This window comes from Mytilus edulis, chromosome 5 (assembly GCF_963676685.1).
Source record: "Mytilus edulis chromosome 5, xbMytEdul2.2, whole genome shotgun sequence".
Taxonomy (NCBI): domain Eukaryota; kingdom Metazoa; phylum Mollusca; class Bivalvia; order Mytilida; family Mytilidae; genus Mytilus; species Mytilus edulis.
Genome location: NC_092348.1, coordinates 2,461,084 through 2,483,935, shown reverse-complemented (window position 1 = coordinate 2,483,935; position 22,852 = coordinate 2,461,084). Strand labels below are relative to the sequence as shown.

Genomic DNA, 22,852 nt, shown 5'->3' with positions numbered 1-22,852 from the left:
ATTCTCATGGTAAAGACCCTAATGTCACCTTTTATCATGGTAAAAACTAATGTCAACCATTTAAAAGTAAAGATCCTAATGTCATCTATTCTCATGGTAAAGACCCTAATGTAACCTATACTTTTGGTAAAGACCCTAATGTCCCCTATGCTAATGGTAAAGACTCTAATGTCGCATATTCTCAAAGTAAAGACCCTAATGTCACCTTTTCTCATGGTAAAGACTTATGTCACCCATTCTCATAGTAAAGACCCTAATGTCACCTTTTCTCATGGTAAAGACTATTGTCACCCATTCTCATGGTAAAGACCCTAATGTCACCTATTATCATGGTAAAGACCTTAATGTCACCTTTTCTCATGGTGAAGACCCTTACGACACCTATTCTCATGGTAAAGACCCGAATGTCACCTATTCTCTTGGTAAAGACCCTGATGTCACCTATTCTCATGGTAAAGACCCTTTTTAGATTGTAAAAAGTGATGTTTTACTGCTATATAATTCTATATGTAATTTATTAACATGTTTTTTCAGAGTCGTGTATGTACAAAGGTGTATCCTATAAGAAAGGAGATAAATGGGAAGATGGATGTCAGTACAAATGTGAATGTATTGATGATATGACAGGCAGCTATCAGTGTAAAGAAAGGTAACATTCTATTTATATTCCACACTGTATGTAGGCACTTCCATGTTAATGATGTGATGTTTGAATAGAATTGATGATCCCTTTTTTGAATATATGATCATACATTGTGCAGACATTTTATATTAAACAGTTTGAAATGATTAGAATTTGTCTTCAAAAGTGAAAGAATTGATAGACATGTATTGTGAAATTAAATGGCCTATTTATCAAAAACATTAGAAAATCTATATAGTTTTGATTTATATTTATGATCCACCCATTTGTTTGTATGAATGGTATTTAGAATCTGGAAGTACTTAAAACAACAAATCAGCATTTAATTCAAGTCAATGTAACTTATTCACCACAATGATACATAATATGCATTCTGTATTACAGGTGTCCAACCTACACAGATGTCCCAGCCAGCTGTCGACTCACCATTGATCCTAAAGATTCATGTTGTATGATTCCTTCCTGTGCACAGCCCACACCAACACCTGCACCATATCTAGGTCCTAGTACACAAACACCTCCAATAACAGGTGAGTTATAGGTCATGTTTGACTGACATTAACACCTGCACCATATCTAGGTCCTAGTACACAAATACCTCCAGTAACAGGTGAGTTATAGGCCATGCTGGGCTGACACCAACACCTGCACCATATCTAGGTCCTAGTACACAAATACCTCCAGTAACAGGTGAGTTATAGGCCATGCTGGGCTGACACCAACACCTGCACCATATCTAGGTCCTAGTACACAAATACCTCCAGTAACAGGTGAGTTATAGGCCATGCTGGGCTTACACCAACACCTGCATCATATTTAGGTCCTAGTACACAAATACCTCCAGTAACAGGTGAGTTATAGGCCATGCTGGGCTGACATTAACACCTGCACCATATCTAGGTCCTAGTACACAAATACCTCCAGTAACTGGTGAGTTATAGGCCATGCTGGGCTGACACCAACACCTGCACCATATCTAGGTCCTAGTACACAAATACCTCCAGTAACAGGTGAGTTATAGGCCATGCTGGGCTGACATTAACACCTGCACCATATCTAGGTCCTAGTACACAAATACCTCCAGTAACAGGTGAGTGCTTGGCCAAGTTGGTCATTATATGCAGAAAACGTCAATTTTGACGATTATTCATCCTATTTCTTGACCCAGAAAACCGATTGGTGCTGATAGAGGTATCAAGCTGTAGTCTGCATGTAGAGTGGACCCAAGTAAAAACATCAATCCCAACAGTTCTTAGGTGGGAGTGAAACTGATCTTGGTAAAACATTCTTAAAGAAGGTCATTTGGACAAAAAAATACAGAATTTCAAGATTGATTCTGATTTTTGACTTCAACTAGAGATCAAACCAGAAGTAATTATGTCCTATGCTTTATTTCAATAATAATTACGATCAGTAGATATATGCCTACAGGTTTGCACTATTTTTGAAAGTTTTAGGCCTCTGTACTTCCTGTAAAAGACACCCAATGGAGTTTTATACTTCACAATAAACAGTTTTATCTGATTTAAATTTTCAAAATTCATATTTGAGATCAAAACGCAACTTAAGCGTAAGAAACATGACAATAGATAGCCTCAGGTTGACCTCTAAAAGTAAGGAGAACCATTGGAACCAAATAATGGTTGATTGGGTGAGCCTGTCATAAGACAGTCACAAAATGGTAAGGGTTAATACTTTTTAACTGAATGCAACTAAACGGAAGTTGGCATGTATATGATAACAGTATTTAGATTTTTTACTTGTAGCCAAGCCTGACATTGTTGCTTGTTTATACAAGGATAACGTGTAAATTACTTTTAATTTTATACTTGTTGCCAAGCCTGACATCAATGCTTCTTTATACAAGGGTAATGTGTAAATTAATTTTGATTTTATACTTGTAGCCAAGCCTGACATCTATGCTTCTTTATACAAGAGTAATGTATAAATTACTTTTGATTTTATACTTTTAGCCAAGCCTGACATCTATGCTTCTTTATGCAAGGATAATGTGTAAATTTGATTTTATACTTGTAGCCAAGTCTTAAATCAATGCTTCTTTATACAAGGGTAATGTGTAAATTTGATTTTATACTTGTAGCCAAGCCTGACATCAATGCTTGTTTATACAAGGGTAATGTATACACCCAGGGACAGAAATGGTATGATGACTGTGACAAAGTATGTGTTTGTCAAGATGCCAAGATGGGATTCTATAGCTGTCAAGACAGGTAATATTTTATGGAGATTTTTTTGTTAAAAAAATCAAATCTGCATGGTAGCAAATTGTTCAGTCTCTAAATAATAAATCGGTTACATTTGATGTAATTTGGGAAGAGCAAAGTTTACTTTTGCAAATTTACAGACCTTTAAAGTTCTTAAAACATTGGGCATCCAAATTTAAGAGGTGATTTTAAATTTGATTTTGTTATGCTCCTGTTGCTATGGCAATGGGGGTATTAAGTGTTGCCATTGACTGTTCATGGTAGGTCCCATATGAGTTTCTTCACTCCAAGATCGTAATTAAAAGAATCTTTGTTTCCCCACACCCTTAACACTAAAGTTTTCCTATCCAATTTTTTTGTAACTCATACACAATGTAAAGAACTGAACCTCGCAGACAAAGTTGGAGTTTGGGCAATGAGCAACTTAATTACATTCAAGACCAAAGAGTTATGCCCCTTGATAACTTGAAAAATTGATTTTTATTTTGTTTCTGCGTTCTAACTTTAAGTTTTCCTTACCCAAATTTTATGAAACTAAAACACAAAGCTTAGAGCAAAAACTTGCAGACAGCGTTAGATTTATGTATTGAGTCACTTACCATTTCAGAATTATCTTAAAATAGCATATACAATGTACATTTAAATTATCTTAAAATAGCATATACATTTAAACATCACTTTTGTAGGCCTGAACTATGAGGAAACAGTACAGTTTACTTATCTTGTTTATATATATATTTCAGATGTGCCAAGTACTCTAACCTAGGCCCTAACTGTGTAATGGTACCTGATAGTAGAGACCCACAATGTTGTCAAGCTCCTGACTGCAACAACAAAAATACAACAAATATCCAAGGTGTACAGGGAACCATTACTGGTACTGGTACTCTTCCCCCACCCACTGTTGTACCGGGTAAACCTACAATAGCTCCAAAGGGTAAGTTTAGTGTATAAAGGTAACCCAGTACTGGTACTCTGCTCCCATCCACTGTTTTTCCGGGTAAACCTTCAATAGCTCCAAAGGGTAACTTTATTGTAGAATTGGCCAAACATGCAAGGGCTGTAAAACCAGTCAAGGTCGTTCAAAACTGTGATCACCTCATGTTTAAAGGTAACCCTGAACTGATACAATGTGTCATTCAAATATTGTAGCTGAATAAGGGAGGTCATTATCAAAGATCTAGTTTCTTGTATTTAAATTTTCATTAAAGATGCTTTTCTACCTAGTAATCAATTTAAAGCTCATAATTGAATATGATACTATAAATAAGATTTGGTATGATTGTCAATGAGACAACTTTCTACTAGAGACTACATACTATTTCATACAGTATTAAATAGAACTTTATAGCATAAAACTCCAAGTTAATTTTCTCATTGTAGCTGTATGTGTATACAAGGGTAAGCAGTACACTCAGGGACAGAAATGGCAAGATGGTTGTTCATTTGATTGTGAATGTGTTGATGGTAAAATGGGACAGTTCCAGTGTACAGACAAGTATGTATAAAATATTTAAAATACAAAAGTTTGATGTGCATGTGGATCAACAGGGTTTATTATCTGTTTCCCTATGTTTTGTATTTAGTATTTATCTTATAGGTTTGATATAAATTTAAAAAAAACTTTTTTTTTGCATCCTCTGCTGGAAAATATACCTTACCGTTAAAAAAAGTAAAGAAATAGACAAACAACAGAACAGAATGACTCCATATTTGGTCAGCCACTTGACAGTCAATGATGTAATGTTATTGTGTGAATACTTTTCAGAACTGTCAGATACCGACTTCCTGTTTACTTTGAATTTTTCCATATGCTGATGAACTGACTGCATTAAATCTGTGATAAATCTAATTGCAATCATTTACAATTGAATTATTTATAATGTCAAACTGATAGCATAAATTAGATTTTTTGTCAAATAATTATTTCTGGTTTTACCATTAGATGCAAGAGATATCCAAATCTACCACCCACCTGTCAGATGGTATACGATTCACAAAATCCTTGTTGTGAGAAACCAGTTTGTGGATTAGTACCAACAGCTGCTCCATACCTAGGTCCATCTACTGTGTCTCCACCATCACAGGGACCAACAACAGCACCTACTGTAGGTTAGTATATTATCCTAGAAAAAGTATTCATGACTGGACATATAAGTTCTTTCCTTTAAAGATAGGTATTACTGATTTGCTAGTATAATTCAACAAATAATGAGCTTACCAGGAGGAGCAATACAAATCTATTTAGGGAGTGAAACATAACTGATAATTTTAAAGGATGATTATTTGATCTGTAACATACCATATTAATGACATGAATGTGTCCTTTGTAAGTAAATGTCGAGGAGAAAGATTAATAAATAAGAAGATGTGGTATGAGTGCCAATGAGACAACCCTCCATCCAAGTCACAATGTGTAAAAAGTAAACCATTATCACTCAAAGTATGGCCTTCGACACCAAAGACCCAATATTACTGTAGCATTGTATGTTGATATTGTTCACATTTATATATGGAAAACGTCTAACCGAATTCTGACATACTATAGCAAACTAGGTATTCACTAATTCCTTATCCAAAACACAACTATTTGTTACAGACAATATACATTAGAGGTGCCATTGACTCGACGTATTTGTCTCTTTTCAGATTTCTGTATTTACAATGGTATATTATACAGACAAGGACAGACATGGCAGTCAGGTTGTGATATGACATGTAGATGTGATGATGCTAAATCTGGACTCATTAATTGTAATGAAAGGTACTGAAAAACTAAATTGCTTTATGAATCTTATTCTACATTATATTTTTAAATTACAATTTATATAACCAAAAACATTTAGGAAAACATTTCAAACAGATTGTTAAAGCAACTATAGAAAAAAGGTATCCCGATGATACAAAGATTAAATTTTTAGAAACCAATTTTAAAATGTTTTATATATTTCCATTTGTTTTAATTGTGTCAATCAGTAGCAGTTTCATTGACGTACATACCTTACATGTCACCTAAATGTCTGCATTCCTTTTCAGATGTCCAATCTACCCAGCACTGCCTGCCAGCTGTACATATGTAACAGATCCAAAAGACCCATGTTGTGAGGTTCCATCATGTATCAGTCCTAACGCCACTATTCCTACACAGGTTGTCAATGGTACTAAGGGAACTGTATTCATACAGCCACAACTCAACCCTCCCGTAATTGGCAAGAGAGGTGAGTAGTAGACATTCTTCCTAAGGCAAAATGTTGTTGGTTTTTTATTTTATATTTTTAATGACAATCACAACTAGATGCATACTTTTTATAATGCAAACTGTTCTCATGTTATATTGAATCAATTTATGTTTTACCACAAGGTAAATATTCCAATAATTGTATAGAACTACCATCAAAATTTCTTCTTTTAAACACCTTAAATTTCATGACCTCATGACTTGCTGCTGCCATTTGTAGAATAAGGAGATATGAAGGTATTTCCATCTTTGAAATTTTGTTTATTTTTATCTGGGATACAATCTACAGCTCCTGAATTATAAATACCTGAAACTTGGTACTCTGGTAGAAAGCGTCATGTGAGCATGTTATAATGTGTAATGTCTTTTCACAATCATCACTTTTCAATTATACATTGCTCAACAACTTTCTGTTTATTGATAATACATGTTTTATGTATATATTCTAAGTACAGCCACATAAATGAAACACACTATAAATTACCTTACCTATCTAAATGCTCTTGATTTCTTTTGCTCAGATGTGTGTGTATACAAAGGTGGTATATACAAACAAGGACAGACTTGGGATGATGGTTGTACTTACTCATGTGAGTGTGTGGATGCCAGCTCAGGACGATTCTCATGTACAGACAAGTAAGTTATACAAACATCCTTGGGCAACATATTTAAAAATGAAAATTACTTTTATATGCATAATTCAGGTTTCTTTATTAAGATATCGATATGGATCTGTTTTTAGCAATGAATAATTTGTTATTATTATAACTTTTTAGCTCACCTGGCTAAACGGGCCAAGTAAACTTTACTCATCATTTGGCATCTGTCATCATTGTTGTTGTCTGCCCTCCCTCGTCTGTTAACTTTTACAAAAATCTTCTCTGAAACCACTGTGAAAAATTTAACCAAACTTGACCACAATCGTCATGCGGGTATCTTGTTTTAAAAATTACACTGTCAATTTATATAATTAATACAGTCGAACCTCGTTGTGTCGAACTCGGTTGTGTCGAAAACTCGGATGAGTCGAAGTAAATTCTCGGTCCCGGCATAATTCCCGTTTGATCAATGCATTTTAACCTCTGATGAGTCGAACTCGGATGATTCGAATTCTCGGTTAAGTCGAGGTAATTCTTAAGTCCCGTCGATGTAAAATTGATGTAAATTAACCCCGACGTCTCGAAGTTCAAAAGTAAAAAACATATCGAAAGAAATAAAAACTTTGAAAATTAATTTCGGATGTTTTTCTTGTTTAACCTATTCATTTCCATAAGTGATTAAAGCTGTGTAAACATACTTGTTTGTATAACAGTTAAAATGACATGTTTATGATGACCGCCAATCAACACCTTTGTTGATCGTCCAAGCGGAACTTGAATGTGCTGAACCTATTTCACTTGGTATCAAAACGAAACGAATTTTAATGACCCAAGCTGAGATTAAATTAACCGTTAGAATAAGAACAATAATTTAAAGGATTAAAATAGTTTATTAATTATCATGAGTCGGTCTTTTTAATCTATGAACACTGTTCACGTTCTTTAAAGATTAGTTATGAAACTATTTTTACTTTGTTTTGCGAGTTATTCCATAATTTATAGTGTTTGACCTTTGTAAATATTTGTGTATTGATTTTATTTGCTCAGTAAAGAATAAACTACGTTAACTGTGTTTACATTTTTATTTATAGAAAGAAAAAAATACGGAATAAATACACAATCATATATTATAATATCGAAAAAAGCACAATGATCAATAAATACGTATCTAGTTTACAGAAATCACATATCATTATTTCAAACATTTCAAACATATGACGTCACACTCGACCTCGGTTGAGTCGAACCTCGGATGAGTCGAATACTTTCGTCTGGTCCCTTCGACTTCGACACAACGAGGTTCGACTGTATAGGGTTATATATATGGTTGAGACCAAAGAAAATATTTACTCTCCATTGTGTTTGTAGACCATTCACAAAAACATTACTTATAAAAGTTGATTTATGTTTATAGAGTTTCATTGGGTTATATAAAATGTTTTCTTCAGATGTCCAAGATACCCACCACTGCCAGCATACTGTTCAATGACACAAGATCCAAATAATAAATGTTGTCAGATGTCATACTGTACACCTACACAGTATGGCACCACCCAAGTACCAACCCCTGGACCTTCTGGAATGGTACCAACAGCTGGACCAAAACCTAAAGGTTAGTATTAAACAGTCCTCAGATCTTATAGAACAACATTCTTGTCTTGTAGATAGAAACTTTCAAACAAGCATAGGTTTTCAAATTCCTTTACCGATTGTTATGCCCAACTTATGGGCATTGTTTTTTGGTATGTGTGTCTCTTCCTTCATTTGTCTGTCTGTCTGTCCCGCTTCAGGTTAAAGTTTTTGGTCGAGGTACTTTTTGATGAAGTTGAAATCCAATCAACTTGACACTTAGTACACATGTTCCCTATGATATGATCTTTCTAATTTTATTGCCAAATTAGAGTTTTTACCTCATTTTCATGGTCCATTGAACATAGAAAATGATGGGGCATCTGTGTACTAGGAACACATTCTTGTTAGATCAATATTTTTGTTATATTGCTGTGCTTTATTCATAGATTTATGTTTATACAATGGACAATTATACAAACAAAGTCAGCAATGGTATGATGGATGTAACTCTCTGTGTGTTTGTGGTTATAATGTTGTGTTTTATTTATAGATTTATGTTTATACAATGGACAATTATACAAACAAAGTCAGCAATGGTATGATGGATGTAACTCGGTCTGTGTCTGTGAAGATGCTTCAACAGGATATTATAGATGTCAACCAAGGTAATCTATATCTTTAAAACTTTTTTTTTTATTTTTATGCCCCACCTACGATAGTATTATGTTTTCTGGCCTGTGTGTCTGTTTGTCAATCCGTTCGTTCGTTCGTTCGTTCGTTCGTTCGTTCGTCCATTCATACCACTTCAGGTTTCAGTTTTTGGTCAAGGTAGATTTTGATGAAGTTGAAGTCAAATCAACTTAAAACTTAGTACACATTTTTCCTATGATATGACCCTTCTAAACTTAATGTCAAATTAAAGTTTTCCCCCCAATTTCACTGTCCACTAAACATAGAAAAATGATAGTGCAAGTGGGGCATCCGTGTTCTATGGACACATTCTTGTTTTTCATGTTACAACACTTTGATTTTTTTTTTCAAAAAAACTAAGGATTTTCTTATCCTAGGAATAGATGACCTTAGCCATGTATGGCACAACGTTTTGGAATTTTGGGTCTTCAATGCTCTTCAACTTTGTACTTGTTTAGCTTTATAACTGTTTTGATCTGAGCGTCACTGATGAGTCTTATGTAGACAAAACGCTGGTATGGCATATTAAATTATAATCCTGGTACCGTTGATAACTATATGACAGTTGTTATCCATTTGTTTGATGGTTTGAACTTTAAATTTTGCCATTTTATTAGGGACTTTCCATTTTGATTTTTTCTCAGAGTTCAGAATTTTTAGTGATTTTACTTTTGACTAATCAGAAGATTTGATTATTAATTTACTTGTTCTATGTTGGTTTACTATTTTTAAAGTCAAATTCATTTAGATGAATAATAAAAATCAAATGCTTTTATTTGTTATTCTTATGTTTGTTGATTGAGTAGATTGATCATGTATTACCTCAGACTAAACTACTCCATTTTGCAAAAACAAAATGATTGCACCAAATTATATCAGTCACTAACAGTCACTTACAGTTTTATATATGTATATATAATAAATGGCCAATTACCCAGCACAGATAGTACAAAAACTAATAAACAATAGAAGATTTTATTTATATATTTCAGTTGAAAACCATAAGTCTGTATGTTCAACATCATTGAAATTTTAGACATTGAGCAAAATCATTAAAAAAAAACATTTGAATGTCTATTTCAGCCACAGAACTTTACAATAACAGATTTGCAAACACAGTTTTGTAACTTGTATTTTTAAGTAAAGTCATTAATCTAGTTTGACTGGATTTTATGATACATGGGACAATTAAAAGCCAATTGTGTATTTTTTTTAAATTTCAGGTGTTCTAAGTATTCTAATGTACCAGCTGGTTGCTCTTTAAAACCAGATCCCAAAGACCCATCATGCTGTGAAGTACCATACTGTCCTATTGTTGTACCAAGTATCCCTCCTACACCAGGAGTTATCACACCACAAATGCCTCAACCTGGTATCATAACTGGAACTGGAAAAGTACCGAACTTAATAGGTAAAGAAATATTACTGAAATTTCAGGAGAGAAAAACAAGGAAAATAAAATGTATAAGAATAACATGAAATGACTAAAATGTTGAATAAAAAAAAATTGGAACATAATATTAAGAAAATGGAATATAATAAGGAAATATCAAAATTTCAGAAATAAAAGCAACTAGAAAATGAAATGTTGTTAACGAGAGGAAGATAAATAAAACAGAAAAGCTATGATATTGGGTAAAGTTTAGGAAATGAAATATAAAAGCCGTTACATGTATGAAAAATAACAGAAAAAACAAGAAAAGGGATGTAATAAAGAATAAGACTGATTCTGAAATTTTAAGTAACAACTTCTTTCATTATTTTTATTATGACTTAAATTGCACAAATAAGTATAGATTGTGTGCGAAAAATTATGTACCCATGTTGTTATTAGTATATTATGTAAATTATGTATGTATCAAATAGTGTGACTATCCACTTCACCATGGTAGAGATGTGTTTTATGTGTGACCATTGATCTTGGATTAAAGTTTAAGAACCAGATGATTATTTGTTCTCTTGTAGGTTGTCAGTACAAAGGTCAGCTGTACCAACCAAGTCAAAGATTTAACGACCAGTGTGATTATAAATGTACCTGTATGGATGGTAACTCTGGATTCTATAGATGTATAGACAGGTAAGTCAAAGATTTAACGACCAGTGTGATTATAAATGTACCTGTATGGATGGTAACTCTGGATTCTATAGATGTATAGACAGGTAAGTCAAAGATTTAACGACCAGTGTGATTATAAATGTACCTGTATGGATGGTAACTCTGGATTATATAGATGTATAGACAGGTAAGTCAAAGATTTAACGACCAGTGTGATTATAAATGTACCAGAATGGATGGTAACTCTGGATTCTATAGATGTATAGACAGGTAAGTCAAAGATTTAACGACCAGTGTGACTTTAAATGTACCTGTATGGATGGTAACTCTGGATTCTATAGATGTATAGACAGGTAAGTCAAAGATTTAACGACCAGTGTGATCATAAATGTACATGTATGGATGGTAACTCTGGATTCTATAGATGTATAGACAGGTAAGTCAAAGATTTAACGACCAGTGTGATTATAAATGTACCTGTATGGATGGTAACTCTGGATTCTATAGATGTATAGACAGGTAAGTGAAAAATTTAACGACCAGTGTGATTATAAATGTACCTGTATGGATGGTAACTCTGGCTTCTATAGATGTATAGACAAGTAAGTCAAAGATTTAACGACCAGTGTGATTATAAATGTACCTGTATGGATGGTAACTCTGGATTCTATAGATGTATAGACAGGTAAGTCAAAGATTTAACGACCAGTGTGATTATAAATGTACCTGTATGGATGGTAACTCTGGATTCTATAGATGTATAGACAGGTACATAACTTGATAGAGATATTGTTTGATGAATGGAGAATAGACATTAGTTGAATACACATTGATATCTTCATACATACATTTTTGCAAAAGACATTATTTATCTAATTGTGAAGTTTGCTTGACAAATGAATTTATAACAGTAACAACTGGACAATGACAACAGCAAAGTCTTTTGTTTGAATGAAAATTTGATTTAAAAAAGGGGGGTATGCTAAAATGCCCTCTTAAAACTAGAAATATTTTCCTTTATCAAATTATTTATAAATTCATGAGGTACATATTTAATTTTATATTAACAGATGCACCAAATACACAAATATACCAAAAGAGTGTGTTTTAGTTTCTGATCCTAATGACAAGTGCTGTCAAGTACCATACTGTGATTTCAAAAATCCTACACCTTTCCCTAATGGTATACCTACACCAGGACCAAATATGGGACCAACTCCAGTACCACAATCAACTATCTCACCACCAGGCACAATACCACCTCAGACAGGTACGTCAGCCCATTCTTTTAATTGTAACTTAAGTTTATATTTGTTCATGTCATGCTTCTTATTCAGTATAAAAAGATGTGGTATGATTACCAATGAGACAACTATCCACAAAAGACCAAAATGACACAGACATTAATAACTATAGGTCACCGTACAGCCTTCAACAATGAGCAAAGCCCATACCGCATAGTCAGTATAAAAGGCCTCGATAAGACAATGTAAAACAATTCAAACGAGAAAACTAACGGCTTTATTTATGTAAAAGAAATTAACGAAAAACAGATATGTAACACATAAACAAACGACAACCACTGAATTACAGGCTCCTGAGGTTTACTTGTCCTAAATTATCATATCGGTTCAAGGAGAAATTGATTTTCACATAAATGAGTCAAATTTTTTTGAAACCATAGAATTCATTATGTTTAAAATTTCATTACAGGGTTCTGTGCTTACAAAGGTGTATACTATACACAGGGCCAGACTTGGAAAGACGGCTGTAATCTTCAGTGTAGATGTGAAGATGTATCTAAAGGAATATACTCCTGTACACAAAGGTATTTAATTACGCACAATTTCAGTATGCAGGATGATGCTACCGACCTTCTTTACAAATATACAGTGTGGAGGTTAAGGCATTCGAAACAAAGTTATACAATATATCTTGACATACCATATTCAAATTAGATAGATGTATTTCTCATCAAAGGTTCAAACCAAATGATCACTGATTAAAAATAAGAATGTCTTTTTAAATAATATTTCATTTCAAAAGCTGATTTTCTATATTCAGAAAGAAACTTTTCTTAAAGTTTAAGGTGCAAAGTTCTAAATACAAAAATAAAACATCCAATATAGGTCAAAAGTTTATAGTTTATATCCATCCAGATATGGCGGCACTTGGATTAAAAAGCTGTATAGAAATTGAGTTTAATTTAAATTAGTAAAACATCGAAAAGATAGCAACCACTATGACAGATGACATCTCTTTTTGTGAAGTCAGAGAACTAATACGATGGTGTTTTTGGCAAACTTCTTCATCAAACTAGAAGTACAGTACATTGAAGCATAACTAACTAGTCAATTCTTCATCAAACTAGAAGTACAGTACATTGAAGCATAACTAACTAGTCAATTCTTCATCAAACTAGAAGTACAGTACATTGAAGCATAACTAACTAGTCAATTCTTCATCAAACTAGAAGTACAGTACATTGAAGCATAACTAACTAGTCAATTCTTTATCAAACAAGAAGTACAGTACATTGAAGCATAACTAACTAGTCAATTCTTTATCAAACTAGAAGTACAGTACATTGAAGCATAACTAACTAGTCAATTCTTCATCAAACTAGAAGTACAGTATATTGAAGCATAACTAACTAGTCAATTCTTCATCAAACTAGAAGTACAGTACATTGAAGCATAACTAACTAGTCAATTCTTCATCAAACTAGAAGTACAGTACATTGAAGCATAACTTAACTAGTCAATTCTTCATCAAACTAGAAGTACAGTACATTGAAGCATAACTAACTAGTCAATTCTTCATCAAACAAGAAGTACAGTACATTGAAGCATAACTTACTAGTCAATTCTTCATCAAACTAGAAGTACAGTACATTGAAGCATAACTAACTAGTCAATTCTTCATCAAACTAGAAGTACAGTACATTGAAGCATAACTAACTAGTCAATTCTTCATCAAACAAGAAGTACAGTACATTGAAGCATAACTAACTAGTCAATTCTTCATCAAACTAGAAGTACAGTACATTGAAGCATAACTAACTAGTCAATTCTTCATCAAACTAGAAGTACAGTACATCGAAGCATAACTTACTAGTCAATTCTTCATCAAACTAGAAGTACAGTACATTGAAGCATAACTAACTAGTCAATTCTTCATCAAACTAGAAGTACAGTACATTGAAGCATAACTTAACTAGTCAATTCTTCATCAAACTAGAAATACAGTACATTGAAGCATAACTAACTAACTAAAGACTGTCAATAATAAACTCTTATCTATATATTTTCTATATAACTTAAAAACTGATTCATAGCTACTCTTAAAGAAATGGTATTTTGTGAAGAAAGTAAAAAAACTTAGATAAACATAGTATACACTCTAAAACCTATTACAAGTAGGACAATGAACCATTTGAAATAAAATGTAAGAGAAAATATCTATATGTATTTTATCCCATATAGACAATTTTAAGATAAGATGTAGTATGTATACAAATACAGGCAACAGTAGTATACCGCTGTTCAAAAATTCATAAATTGATAGAAAAAAAACAAATCCGGGTTACAAACTAAAATGGAGGGAAATGAATCAAATATAAGAGAACTACAACACAACAGAGACACAACACTGAAATGTAACACAAACAGAAATGAACTATAATGTAACAATGGCCATTTTCTGGACTTGGTACGAGGCATTTTATGAAAAAATGGTGAGTTGAACCTGGTTTAGTGGCTTGCAAACCTCCCGCTTTAATGGCAGTGTTAATTATAACATTAAAATGACAATATTACACGACAGGGTTACAATAAAAAAACAGATAAATTTCAGAAAATATAGGACAGAGAAACAAACAAATAATAGCCATCAAAAGGTAACAGGTTAAAAAATATTTTAATACAAATTATTCACAAGATATTGTAAAGTTAAAAAGGATGGGAACACAAAAAGATCACCATATGATGTCTTCTAAACACTGAATAAAACAACAGCAGTATGGTATATTTTTTATCTGCCTATACATTTAATCTACTTATAGGCAGTATTTTTTCCCGAGGCGTCAGTGTTAATAAAAGTTCTTTTTTTTTTAGATGTAACAGTTACACCAACCTTCCATCTTTCTGTACACTGAAGGCCGATCCTAATGATGGTTGTTGTTTGATACCAGACTGTAACAAGTACCCCACACCAGCACCAATGGTGTCCCCATCTCCTGGTCAGACCACCACTCGTATGCCTCTTGTTGTTCCTACTCCAGTTAAAGGATCACACACTGGTACAGCCTTACAACCAGGTCAACCTGGTACAATTACTGGTGGCCAGATTAGTAAGTATATCTAGATATGTTACTATCCAGGGTAAAATTAAATAAGGAGAGAACCTATTGATCTTAAAATTGAGAATGGAAATGGGGAATGTGCCAAAGAGACAACAACTCGACCATAGAAAAAAAAAAACAACAGCAGAAGGTCACCAACAGGTCTTCAATGTAGCGAGAAATTCCCGCACCCGGAGGAGTCCTTCAACTGGCCCCTAAACAAATATATACTAGTTCAGTGATAATGAACGCCATACTAATTTCCAAATTGTACACAAGAAACTAAAATTAAAATAATACAAGACTAACAAAGGCCAGAGGCTCTTGACTTGGGACAGGCGCAAAAATGCGGCAGGGTTAAACATGTTTGTGAGATCTCAACCCTCCCCCTATACCTCTAGCCAATGTAGAAAAGTAAACGCATAACAATACGCACATTAAAATTCAGTTCAAGAGAAGTCCAAGTCTGATGTCAGAAGATGTATCTTATATACTAGTTAATGCTAGGAGGCAATGTAATTATCTGAAACAGAAATAGTTTGTCATTCCAAACAAATTACAATTTTGACAGTTTGGAAGATAAAGTTGTCTTTAGGACTAAAATGATCATCAATAATGTGTAGAATAACTTTAATATTACAATGTACAGGAAGTTTTATGATGGTACATTAAAAGGATTAGATTAACTAAAAGAATTCAAAAGTGATTCCAGGACCTCATTTCAGTTTCATAATAGTCAATCTTTCATTAAAGATTTAAAGTTGTAACTAATATTGTGTTAATTTCTGTTATAGATTACTGTGTATACAAACAGAGAGTATACCAACAAGGACAGACATGGAATGATGGTTGTAACTTTATCTGTACCTGTGAGGATGCAAGCAGAGGTTTATATAAATGTGATGACAGATGCCCTAAATATTTCTATCTTCCACCTCAATGCCACTATGAACAAGATCCTAAAGACAACTGCTGTCAAGTTGCTAAATGTGACTTCAATCCAACGTTGACACCACCACCAACCACAACCACTTTACCAATCAAAACAACTCCTGGTGTTGCTACTCAGAAACCAAACAGTAGGTACATTTATAGCAATTTGATAAAAAGAAATATTGATTTCACTTATCAACAGTACCTTGAGATTCGATTACTATAGGATTAACTCAATATTATGTTTATATATCACTTTGTTCTTTCCATAGTGTTGAGTGTATATAAAAGAAACTTATATGAAAGAATTAAACTCAACTCGGGTGAATCAACGTCTGTGTGAATCCTTTCAGTAGAAAAAAAACCACACATTTCATTATAGTTTTTGGGATACGATTGCTTTTAAGCAATCTGTAGACTTATACCATTGACTCAGGGCCATTCCCCTACGTCAACCGTTTTATTCTAAACATCAACGGACATCTCAGATTCTTGACATTGTCTTGCTTTAAATGGTATAAAAAAACAAAAGGATTGAATTTAAACAACTGTCCTATAATGTTCTTCTCATAATCTTCATGTTTCGATATTTCCCTTGAATTTTATGCGTGTTTTTAACAACACAGAAAATCAGAATTAAGCAATATTTATATTTAGTGTTTTTATGAATTTAGAAACACGTCAGAGGGAATTCCCCAGTTTTGATAACAGGGGAGAGTTCTCTGAATTCCGATTGATAAATCTATTTCTGTCATATATAAGAACTGAAGTGGAGTTTTCTTATATGTAACCATTATGAAACTGATATTTGATATTGTACTTCAATAAAGAAATGGAGGATGTATAATTAACTTTTAATATACATCCATGCTGCAAATCACAAGTCTAGGGTTTGTTTAGGTAATTATGCCCATGCATATGGTTTTTGATTAATTTAAAACTCAAGAGATCCTTTCCATGTCTGTCTGCTATTGAGGGTTATTGTTGTTGCATAATTTTAAATCATATGCATCAGCATAATTTTAAATCATATGCATCATTTAAATTAAAATAAATGTAGTCCACAACGTAAAGGTGTCACTTGAACACCCCTTCAGCCAAAATGAAATCTTCCATGTTATCGCTTCGAGTTGTCTCCCTTCCATAAGTAACTTTTGTCAAACGACAATATGTCTAGAAAAATTAACTCCTTCTGTTGATAGACAGTGTATTATATTAAAAGCGATCACAATTTAAACAGTGGAATGTGTACGGAAAGGAGTCATGCCCACTGACCCAAATAAATTAAATATTAAGAGTTAGGAATGGGGTTTCACCTAGAATTCACATAGGAAAATAGGTTTTAAAGTGATTGTAGAGTGAAATACCTTCTCTCACTCTTAGTAACTGCTGTGGAAAGTAAACTTTGGGAATTGATAGTACAAGAATAAAACACAATAAGTACATTGTTTATACACTTGTATCAAGGATTGTCTATTTTTAAAGTTGAATAACTATTCAGCTTATGTAAATTACATTTTACGAGCATTTTACACATGTAGTTGAATTATTTTTGAAAATAATACTAATACATGTATCAATGAAAACAACGACAATCGTATCCCTCAGAGCAATCTGACTCTGTTCTTTGATTGTACGGCTTTGCTTACTAAACTAACATATATGTGCCTTATTATTAATCGTAACTATTGCAGATGTATGTGTCTACATTGATGGCTCACAACACTCTAAAGGATCAAAATGGTACGATGCTTGTGATTATACCTGTGAATGTAAAGACACGGTTACCAACTTCTACAACTGTACAGCAAGGTAAATTATTATGCTTCAATTATTTACTCTTTATGACACTGCATGTTCTAAGGATGCCCATCACACAGAATTGTCATTCATTGTTACTCTTATTTAACCAAAATAAACAAATTGTTTCCTATTAGAAAAATACAAATGATTAAATTTTGTTCTACTAAATTTGAAAGTTTTTTATGTTCTTAGTTTTAAATATATTTTATGAATGTATATATGTATAAGACATTGATCATCAGATTAGATAGGTGTGATAGAATCAGGAGTTCTGTAACTAGAAATTAAAGTTAGATAGGTGTGATAGAATCAGCAGTTCTGTAATAGAAATTAAAGTTAGATAGGTGTGATAGAATCAGAAGTTCTGTAACTATAAATTAATGTTAGATAGGTGTGATAGAATCAGAAGTTCTGTAACTATAAATTAATGTTAGATAGGTGTGATAGAATTAGAAGTTCTGTGACTATAAAAGTTTTATTAATCTTAAAAAAATAACTTTCTGACATCTCTGAGAAGACAATGTAATATTTGTATATTATCAGATGTAAAGCCTACTCCAACTTGCCATCAATCTGTACATTAAAACCAGACCCAACAGATGCCTGTTGTGAGGTACCAGACTGTGGCACCTATACTCCAATCACTGGAAATACAATCACAGGAACACTTCCACCAAACAAGTTTAATCTGGTTCCTATAGGAACACATTCTGTATTCTCTGGATCCAGTCAGAATCCTAATGCTATACAGGGTACCAGAGGTAAGGGTTATGTTTATGTTTTTCAGGATCATTTTTTTGTATAAATGGTAGACTGAGAAATAATTTACTAATGTGGTAATATAATCTTCATTCCCCACTTTATTTTCAAAATTAATAGTTATTGTGAATGATATGTTTTTGCACATGTACTAGTAATAATACTGCTGTCTTCCCTGAAGTTGTGATAAGAAGATGAATGGTTATTGAAAACAATTATGGACAAAAACACCATATTAAAATCAAATCTCATATATTTTTATTCATTACCAGTTTAGTATATCTATATCAAATGTATTGTTAAAAAAAATTCTATAGGTAACTAATAAACAGCTGTGCAAGGAGTGCAAGATACACCTATGCTTTTCATATAAAAATCACTGGAAGAATAAGTCAAAATATTATAGAAGGCAAAGATTAGAAAAAGTGTCTCCTAAACACTATGCTTACATACATAAATAAAAGTAAAGTTAGACTTCCATTTTTCAAAAATATATGTTCATGATATTTGCAATATGGTTAAATATAACTATTATAAATGAGAAACAAATTTTCAAGTGTCAGAATTTACTGGTTTTGGGAATTTCAAATCAAATCTTTACTCGTAATTATATTTTATAGATGCATGCATATATAAGAACAAAGTTTACAAGCAGGGAGTCTCTTGGGATGATGGATGTGATTATGTGTGTACCTGTTTGAATGGACCAAAGGGACTGTACAGATGTATATCCAAGTATGATTGTATATGTATGACTTGAAATAACTACCCAGTAAGGGTAAGGGTAGTATAGCTGGGATGAATTTTCTTTAGAAATATTTGTTTTCCCCCATTTGCAAGTTTTGCTTCTTTTTACTTTTGTACACATGTTTTATAAACCTTCATGATGTTGGATAAACTTTTCATTATCATTAAAGATGAGCAACTTTTTTTCAGTCCCTTCCCAGCTATAATATTCATTTTCAAAATCTTTCATTTCTGTGTCAAGAAATTTAATACTGAATCTTGTAGTCAAAACTTTATCTAATAGTTGTTTGTTTTAAAAAGCTAAATTTTTTGTATGGCAAACCAAAATGTGCACAGGATTAACAGTTATATGCCAAGTGAACTATAATTTGCACTATGATTATAATCACACTGACTCTGTATCACCTATACTATCATGGCTACAGAAAACTGTTAAATGAACACTGTATCCCTGCTGACTGGTTTTTATACTATTACTTTATGTAAGGTGTCCAGCTTATCCAGCATTGCCATCATACTGTAAAAAGAACATGGTACCAGGACAATGTTGTCCAGTTATTGGTTGTGATGTGCCTGGATTTGGTACCATAAACCCAGATCCCCAGCTTGTACCAACTCCAGCACCAACTAAGATAGGTGTGATACCAACACCTGCTCCAACAAGTCTTGTTCCAGTTATTCAAATCAATCCTAACCCCTCACAAAACACAACTGGTGGAATCCCAGGAGGAGGATACCCGATCAAACCAAATCAAATCACTGGAATCAGTAGTAAGTTAATGAATTATATATGTAAATTATTACATTACATTGAAAAGAAAGCAGTAATAGTCTTGAATTGGTATTAGTACTCAACTGTACTGTTTTATACAGGACCATTTGGAATTGGTCTTAAATATACTTGATATTTCTAAACAATCTGAACATGTACTAGAATACATTGAGTACTTTTGTCAACCAAGTCTAAAGATCACTAATCCAAAGTCAACCTAATTTTAATTTAACTTTCTTATATTTTTCAATTTAGAGTTTATATTTACAAAACTTGTTTTAAGTTTGACCAAAAGGTATTACCAATGTTATTTCAACTTAATTTGCATAAGAACAGTCTATTTGAAGATGTGTGTGATAAGGATGATTGCCGTCATAATTAGTATTGAATTCTAATCCCCCATCAGTGTCACCAGACGCATATACAAAAGATCAAGGTGTACGATATGGGACGAAGAACTGACACTTCATTAATGAGTTTATCCCAAAACTCTTGCTTGTAGATGACTGGTCTTAAATAAGTGAACGTCTTTAACCCCGCCAAGTCAAGTGACATAAATCTAGTAAAACAATAATAAGAAAGTGATTTGTCAGAAAAGGACCGTTAAAACTTTTTAATGTTTGCAAAATTCACATCATCAATTACTACTAAGCATTTGCACCCATTTATCAAAAAGGATTTGAGCCATGCATTATCACTATGAAATCACACCTCGAATTGTCATTAGATATTTGAATTTTAATCCATCAGTGAAGTCAAAGGAGACTTTAGGTTTTCACTCAGTCTGTCGAGTCTGTCTATCTGTCTGTCTGTTTGACAATTCAGTTTACCCCACTTATTTTCGTCATTTGATATTTGGTGTATAGTTTTATCATGACCAGTTACAGACATGTATGCATATTGTAACAGTCTGATGATTTTGTGTGGCCCTCTCTGAGGGAGTACAGCTTCTCTTTTGAAATACATTTCCTTTCCATCCTCCATGCTGCATGTCTCAGTTTAGAATTCTCTCCACTGTTAGTTTAAAGCTTTTATTTTCTCATGCTTTAAGTTTAGACGTTTAGACTATTCGTATTAAATAAAATATTGGATTTCTTATGAGCAACAAGTATCTTTATATGTCTGTCCTGGTCTTAGAATCTTATCTTAAGTCAGATCTTGAATTATCACCTTTGTTTGGTTGTCAACCAGAATCATTTGACTGTTTGAATTTTGACTGATATGCCTCTATATTAGAACATGGATTTGAATCAGCAATTGTATTATCATGGACTAATTTCTATCAATTAATGCACCATTGTGCACATTATCAGTTAACACCTGTTTCATCTTTTGCACATTTTTTGCTTTCTTCATTTGCTGAATAGTAACTCCTGATTCAATGTCTTGAGCTTTCACTACAAAAACAGATCAACTTGCTTTAGTTTCTTTTCATTAGCTTATAGGCAATCTTGTTTTTAAATAAGACAGCCATCCCATAAAATCATCTTGACCTATAGTTGTAATTTTATTGTGGCATTTGGTCTATTGTGGAAAGTTTCAAGTTTCAATTTCATGGTACACAAAACATAGAAAATTATAGTGCTAGTTGGGCATCCTGTACTATTCTTGTTTTTATCTTTTCACTAAATTCATCAAAAAAGTGTTGTTTCCTAACTGTGATTTCCTGTAATATTGCCTGGGCACCTACTGGTTACTACCAGCCAAACATTTGTGATAGTTCCTGTCATGTCCGATTAGATGTTCCATGCAATTTTTTTGTTTACCTCAATTTCACAGTCCACTGAACATAGAACATGATAGAAAGTTGGGCATTAGTGTATGTCATGCATGCAAGGTAAAATTTATACCAAGGGAGAGTCATTTATTATGTATTGTGATATTTTATTTTCAGATGAGTTAATTTGTGTACAAGGGAGAGCTGTATATTATTTATTGTGTTATTATATTTACAGATCAATGTGTATACAAGAACAAAGTATATAACAAGGGAGAGTCCTGGGATATTGACTGTGATTTTACTTGCACCTGTGTAGATGGATCCACTGGATATTATGAATGTAAACCACAGTAAGTGTTTCAAAGAATTGTTTCCATGATGCTAAGTTTGTTTGTTTTTATAGTGCTAACAAAATACAAAAAATACATGTTATAAGGATGACATGTCTGTTGGTCTCCAAAAGGGCTTTAAAAGTATAACCGTTGAACTATACTAGTTTGACCCTTTTGTCCGGATTGCCCTATCTTCATCATGAAAAAGATGTTGGCTCCTACATTTTGAACTTATCCAAAGGGTGACAATAGTGATCAGTCATAACATGATTGAAATTTTCAATCCCTCCGTCTGTTTGTCAGACTTTTTTGGAAAATTTTCATCTACAAAAAGGTATTTACTAGTGTTGTTAACGGTTTAGCAGTTAACCGTCAGAAGGACCGAATACCAAAAACGCTAACTGGTTAACCGACTTTTTTT

General features: G+C 33.0%; 1 protein-coding gene across 1 annotated transcript in view; it reads left to right on the top strand.

Annotated features, from left to right (window-relative positions):
• LOC139522647 (uncharacterized) overlaps positions 1–22,852 on the top strand; it is a 114,474-nt gene that overhangs the window by 68,104 nt on the left and 23,518 nt on the right. Inside the window, exons 25-46 of the mRNA XM_071316115.1 lie at positions 535–649; positions 1,028–1,173; positions 2,745–2,874; positions 3,612–3,805; positions 4,252–4,366; positions 4,814–4,980; positions 5,518–5,632; positions 5,905–6,086; positions 6,628–6,742; positions 8,154–8,317; positions 8,828–8,942; positions 10,191–10,378; positions 10,933–11,044; positions 12,094–12,293; positions 12,737–12,851; positions 15,139–15,374; positions 16,160–16,444; positions 17,993–18,110; positions 18,645–18,862; positions 19,481–19,595; positions 20,095–20,378; positions 22,335–22,449. Of these exons, the coding sequence (XP_071172216.1) occupies positions 535–649; positions 1,028–1,173; positions 2,745–2,874; positions 3,612–3,805; positions 4,252–4,366; positions 4,814–4,980; positions 5,518–5,632; positions 5,905–6,086; positions 6,628–6,742; positions 8,154–8,317; positions 8,828–8,942; positions 10,191–10,378; positions 10,933–11,044; positions 12,094–12,293; positions 12,737–12,851; positions 15,139–15,374; positions 16,160–16,444; positions 17,993–18,110; positions 18,645–18,862; positions 19,481–19,595; positions 20,095–20,378; positions 22,335–22,449 (3,544 nt within the window). The remainder of the gene's footprint in view (positions 1–534; positions 650–1,027; positions 1,174–2,744; positions 2,875–3,611; positions 3,806–4,251; positions 4,367–4,813; positions 4,981–5,517; positions 5,633–5,904; positions 6,087–6,627; positions 6,743–8,153; positions 8,318–8,827; positions 8,943–10,190; positions 10,379–10,932; positions 11,045–12,093; positions 12,294–12,736; positions 12,852–15,138; positions 15,375–16,159; positions 16,445–17,992; positions 18,111–18,644; positions 18,863–19,480; positions 19,596–20,094; positions 20,379–22,334; positions 22,450–22,852) is intronic.